The 6,482-nt window shown below is 33.1% G+C and overlaps 1 protein-coding gene across 1 annotated transcript; it reads left to right on the plus strand.

Annotated features, from left to right (window-relative positions):
* The first annotated feature begins 416 nt into the window (after positions 1-416).
* Positions 417-3,546, plus strand: LOC128204116 (melanocortin receptor 5-like). Its single transcript, XM_052905467.1, has 2 exons — positions 417-517; positions 1,783-3,546. Exon 2 carries the CDS (start codon positions 2,278-2,280, stop codon positions 3,487-3,489), a length of 1,212 nt encoding a protein of 403 aa, XP_052761427.1. The 5' UTR covers positions 417-517; positions 1,783-2,277; the 3' UTR covers positions 3,490-3,546.
* The last annotated feature ends 2,936 nt before the right edge of the window (positions 3,547-6,482 follow it).

Raw genomic sequence — 6,482 nt, forward strand, 5'->3', positions numbered from 1 at the left:
GTGAATAAATCTTAGACATAGCCATGTTTATTTAATGACAAATTTTATAGCCATTTAATTTGCTTCGTAATTACAATTAGTGTTGTTAGTATAAATGAACCTAGCACAAATCTTATCTTTATATCACGTAGATCACATTTGACCATCAACCATCAACTACCATAGATGATAATATCGTTTAAAATTCTGAAAAAAAAAACTATCATTTAAAAGCAACGTTAGTTTATAGTAAGACAGTGTTAGACTTGGTTTATAGAGACTTAGTATAGTACAATTTTCAATAACCAATCATACACAACAGTTGTTTGCAAGTATTTACGAACACCGACGATCCGGTTTCCAAAATATGTGTTTATTCGATAACAGCTGAGCAGCAGCGCTGATCAGTCGCAAACGAATGTCAGCGGGACAAGAACAATTTGTATTGCAGCAAACATAAAAATATATGATTGCAGAAGATACATGCTATATTCATTTAACAGAAAACAGTTAATGGTGTTGGATACATTTGACTGAGGTACGTATCATTTAAATATACATACGGCGAATGTAATGTGATTTTATAAATCTCTGGTGTAAATGTATTTTGAACAGCTAAATACGTATTGCGTTCAAGGAGGAAAAAACACATACAGCTATGTAAGAAGAAGATAATGTTTAAAAAATGTGAGCATTGCGTAGTGTATCTACCTGAATTCAGAGGAATGTCAGACGTATCGCTAACAGTTTACAAAAACTATAAGTATGAGCTATATGCCTTTCACAATCGCTTATTAAATGCAAAGCAAAACCTTCCTCAATACGCTAAAGCAAGCAATGAACTTTAAATATCCGACTAACAAATAAGCCAGCGTTTGGATAGCCTAATTAATCTTTATATTAAATATTGATGCCGTTTGACCACATATAATGTTGGTACCATTTGAAAGGTATTTAATGGCTGATTACTAATATGTAAATATTAGTTTTCAAACGTGTATGATATATATTTGTATTACATATTGTATATTTGCTCTTTTGTTGAACTTAAATTGGACATAAAATGACATATTTTGCAACCAATGAAGGTTTAAAGGCACGTAGAAGATTTGTTATTCACAATCCTCTTTTAAGTTTACTTTTATGGTATGTTATCTTTAAACACATCTGCTGGCTTTCTTTCAGACAAGGCCTTGTTGCAAATAATACAATCGCAATACAGGGACAATATGTGTTTTGTCACCTTGTTTAAATGACTCAAAGTTTAAAGTGGCACAACATAGGTTGATATTAAACAAAATATTTAAGCTATACAGTCGATATTTTGACGCTTTTTTAACTCTGAAAATTGTGACAACGTGGATTAAAATCAAAACGCCCAATCGATTTTAACGATAAACAAATCATATTTGTATATGTATTGATTATTAATGTCAAATCCGTCACAAATGTACTAAATTTAAAAAAGTACATTCATTTTCAAATGCGTATAATTGGACTTAAGTACACGCATTCATTAGCAAGACATATTTTACATGTATACACTCGAAACAAACAATTTGATGATATTAAAGCAAACAATAATATACAATCACATTTATAGAAGAAATGCTGCCTATTAGATATACTCTTCTATTGTTCTCACCCTGTTGCAAACTCATTCGATATTTTCGACAGCCACTCTCAGAATAAAATGTAAATTGTCAGAATTATGAATCTATTTTGCAGCATCTTGGATATCAAATATTCATATTGGAATGGCCAATACTTCAAAAATCAGTCAAGCATTATGTTTATTTTTAGGACAGAATACCACCGATTAGAGAAAACTACCGTCTGGAATTCTGAGCGTTAGCGGAATACAGGACTAGCCATGCTATGAAAGTTCAATACAATATAAAGGAATCAATAGAAACTCTTTGAAGAAAGATCAAGTAACGTAAGGAATTTGAAAAGAAAATCGACAGTAGAAATACAAAGGATAAAGTGACAGTAAAAGTACAAAGGATACAGTAGAAAACGTGAGGGAAGAAATAAGAAATAGAAAGTGGCAGTGTAAATCAGACGGATAAAGTGACATTAAAATGAGAAGTATAAGACGAAAACACACTTCAACGCAAAAACAGGATTACAAACGAGCGACTTTTTGATATAAACTATATTAAATGAAACAAATTCCAATAATGACTGATGCAAAGTATTAACAGTAGTATGATAAATAGATATAGGAACGTAGCGCAAAATCGATAAGCGTAATCAGCACTAAAAGCAGTTTAGCAATTAAACGAAGAAAGAAACATGTACAATATAACAACTGCAATAATCCCCTTGGTGACTTTGACCATTATGGAACACGTAACAGGGAACCATGGTAACACGACGGCTAAAGACAGTGGTGCATATCAATGGTTTACGGACCCCACGGATGTTATTAAGCTTTTATTGATAGTAATCGGATTTTTAGCAAATGTTTTTTCAATAATGGCTACTTTAAACGTTCCTCGCGAGCGATGGTCACCGTATAACACCCTGATCATTAACTTGTGTGTGTCTGATATCATCGTGATACTCTCCTGTGTGTTTAATGATATTCTCACGCTTAAACATCGCCATCACCCTTGCACGCCTGTTCTCAGAAAAATGTTCCTTAATGTCGCGCTGACATCAACATTATTCAACCTTGTTTTGATGGCTGTAGACCATTACGTCGCTATTATGCAGGCCTTATATTACGAGCGCATTTTCTCCAAGCAAAAAGTGAAAATCATTATTGCAGCTTTATGGACGACAAGCATGTTCTGCGGAGTGTTGGATTTATTTGTAAGTATATCAAGCTTTCGGGCAGAAGAAGCAACATTTTGTGGTCATGTTAATACTGTGAATAGAACAACATTTAACTACGAACTTGTCATTGTCATATTTATTTTCATCGTTCTAGTCGGACTTTTGATCATCTACACACGGATCTACTACCAAGTAAGGAAACTAGTTCGGGATGACCGCCATAATCGGTTAGAAAGTTCCCATTCCATGAAAGCCATTGTCACAACATTCCTTATAATTGGGACATTTTCACTTTGTTGGTGCCCAATAGGATTATACCATACCGTATTGTACATATTGAGACCCGACTATTCCAAAATGACTGAAGCTACCATCGACCGACTGCTCCTAGTTAACTCCATTTTGTTCCTGTTCCTCATATTAAACACAATATGCGATCCTGTTATTTACGCCGTGAGAAGATCAGAAGTGCAGCAAGGCTATATTCGAGTATACAACAAACTTCTACGAAAAAGGAGGAGGTCTTCGTTTTATGAGAACGAAATGCACTCATATTTTAGGCGCAGAAACAATTCGCTGGATACGGAAAAGGCTGACTTTACGATTGTTACAAGACTGAGTATCTCCGACAAGACAAACTTAACATGTGCTTCACATGGCACGTCGCCTAATGACAGCAGTGTACACTCTACTGGGTTTGATAGGGGCATTTTTAAAAATCGTTAACAGATGCAATACATATTTTTTATCTGTAATAACAATCAATGTTTACTTATTGAAAGTATTATTATGAAGCATATAATAATTTGTGTCGTATTACTATATTAATGACATATTTAAAATGAAAGCTTTTTAGTGACGACTACTTGGGAATCTTTTGATAACAGGCTTCAACAAGAAACTGCAGTATATTTATATTAATGGTGTTGTGTGTATGAATCTGTTTGTACTTAATGTGGTGGGCAAATACAATTCGAGTTGGCCCTTATCGGCATGCAAACCCTCCATAAGTAATATTACATATAAACGTTCAAGAAATTTAAATGAATATTTTAACACACACATACTACACATTCATAGCAGAACCTATCTCTGGCTTTGATGTTGAGTTATGCCACTTCTTCCACAGAACAGAAGAACATTGGAGTCGCTTTCGTTCAGTATTACAAGGATACTATTATCAATGATAAAAATGTGATTTGGTTTGCTGTCTGATTATGAAATTAACGTATACAATTCGGTCTTTACAGAGAATTTAATTTAAGCCTGAAAAGGCTATACGAATTCAATTATTTTACTTGGCTTGTTGAAATAAGACATTACTTAGTCCATACCAGAGAGTGTTGAGTGAACGAAATAAAACAATATGTATTAAATTAAACATATCTGACATATTTTTATTTTTTAATTACTCAGACCGATGCATTTTATTTCATAAGCATTACAAAGCCGACAAGAAAACAATGTATTATAATGAAGAATGAACGTGTCCTGTTATCATTGTAATTGAACACTGGCAACCTGCTGTGATAATGTCACAGGAGTACAAAGTATGATCAAATAACCTTATCAATTGTACACTTTATTTAGAGCTTTGGGATATTCATACTGATTTCTGTTGATAACGTGAACAAATTGGATTAGAGACTGTAGCTCATAATTATTCACGAAATATGATGATTGTTTTCGGTTTGATGCATTGAATTCAATAACATTAAATGTCGTTGCATATTTTCGACGAATGTGTTGTTTAAATGAAAGCTTAATTTAAACAAAAGCCTGATTAAAGTAAAATAATAAGAAAGTGTTAATGAAGCTCAACACTCTAAACACCAACCATTTTGCAACACATATTTATGTATCGTTTGGTAAAGAACGGTACCTCAATATGAACTAATCATTGACTTTCAACGTTGAACTGTCTGGCCTCCCCCATTGACTTAAGAATCGTCAATGAGAACAAGCTCTTTATCAAACATATTTTTAAAACGTTCAACAAAACGTCCTGCACGGTATTTCTACTTCCAATGGTTCAATTAAAGAGTACAACGTGAACTGCGTTGTAGTGTTTTCATTAATTACATGTACATAACGACCTGACAATGATGACAATAAATAAAGCGTATAATACAAAATCCGTCGTAGCATCAGAATGAACCCTTTGTCTTGACTCTTAAGGACAACATGAATTAATGTGCGAATGTTTGTATACTTTTGGTAGTGAACATGTTAATGCTATCCGACTTGCAAAAATATATTCATTTATGGTTTTGGCTAAATACAATCTTGGTAAGAAAGGTATACTCTATTAGGGACAAGTGTGAAGTTATGACCGCACAAACTAGTTAAGAAGACTCATGTTCCTGTGCACTCGTGTTTCATTGACCATTTCAAGGCAATACTGATCATTTATCGGTAAAGTTATGACGATGCGTTTATGGTGGTGCTGTGTTATACGTTTGTGTCTCAGGTTTTTTTGGGGGCCCTTGCCTTGTCTCTTAACAGTTTTTTTTTATTTAAGTCTACTGGGCTTGTTTCTGTATTTTTCATTTTATTTTTGCTACTTGATAAACAACATACACCATTTGACATTGCTAAGATATCGTTGTATTCGCTTGTCCTTTTCTATACGTCACTTGATATTGTTTTCTTTAAAACAAGAGCTTTTGTTAAAATGTGTTTGTCAATACAGATTCATTTAGTTCTGGTTTTAACGAGTGTAATGATTAGTTTGAGTTAATGATTGACCAGGCGCCTATTGGCAATAAGGTATTAAGTTTACAAATGATATGTTCATATTTTGTGAATAAATAATAACAGATAGTTTATAGTAATTATATACAAAGCAACCTGTTCCTACTACCGTTTTAGGGGCATTTATTGTACAAAGGCAAACGAGAAATCCTGAGAGTTATATGCATTAGTTTGCTCACAAATGAATTGTAATGTTAAAAATGAGCAACATGTTAAACAAACTTGTAGAAAGAAATGAAAGCTTCTTAAATGATTTCGTATTTAGATTGATATTGTAGGAGCTGCTCTTCTTTCAATGAATCATACGATTTGTTGTTAATACTTTCAAGTTGTATTTATATTATATATTTTCCCCAATAAACATTAAATTCCTTGATATTCTATTGATACGCATGCTACCAAATTACTTCATAGTAAAACACGATTTTTTTTTAGTCTTTCATGTTTCATTCTGCCGTTTTATGCGTTTTCTATACTAATAAAGAACTACTGGGTTTCGAATTGCCTCCTAAGCAAATGGTTTTGGAGTCCATTAAGCGTCATTTGTCTGTTAAATATGATTTTCTATAAATGTATAAAATTTCTGGATTTTGGAATGCAAAAAAAAACCAATTACCCTCCAAACATAACGACTAATAACTGTTTATACATTGCTTATTGATTTTTTCAACGATAAAATGCCTACTTCTAACAACCAGAAAAAAATGAGATGACCGTGTCAAATCCCTCTTTGACTGTTACAAATAGCCTAAGCCCGCCTTGGGAGATACGATATTCAAAACAAAAACGAACTCAACAGAAAACTTTGACATATATAAGCGCAAAATTTATTTTACCCAATACAAAGCTGAAAACGCCTTCTAAGCAGGTGTCCAAATCAAGAAATCTAATATTGTTTTGAAAGAGTATCACAGGTTATCTTCGTATTGCACTTTTAAACCCAGCATTCCGACATACAAGACTTC

Source organism: Mya arenaria, chromosome 10 (genome assembly GCF_026914265.1).
Source record: "Mya arenaria isolate MELC-2E11 chromosome 10, ASM2691426v1".
Classification (NCBI taxonomy): Eukaryota; Metazoa; Mollusca; class Bivalvia; order Myida; family Myidae; genus Mya; species Mya arenaria.

What these genes read in the sequence shown, in the direction of transcription:
- LOC128204116 (XM_052905467.1), top strand. Translation starts at nt 2,278, where the DNA reads ATGTACAATATAACAACTGCAATAATCCCCTTGGTGACTTTGACCATT.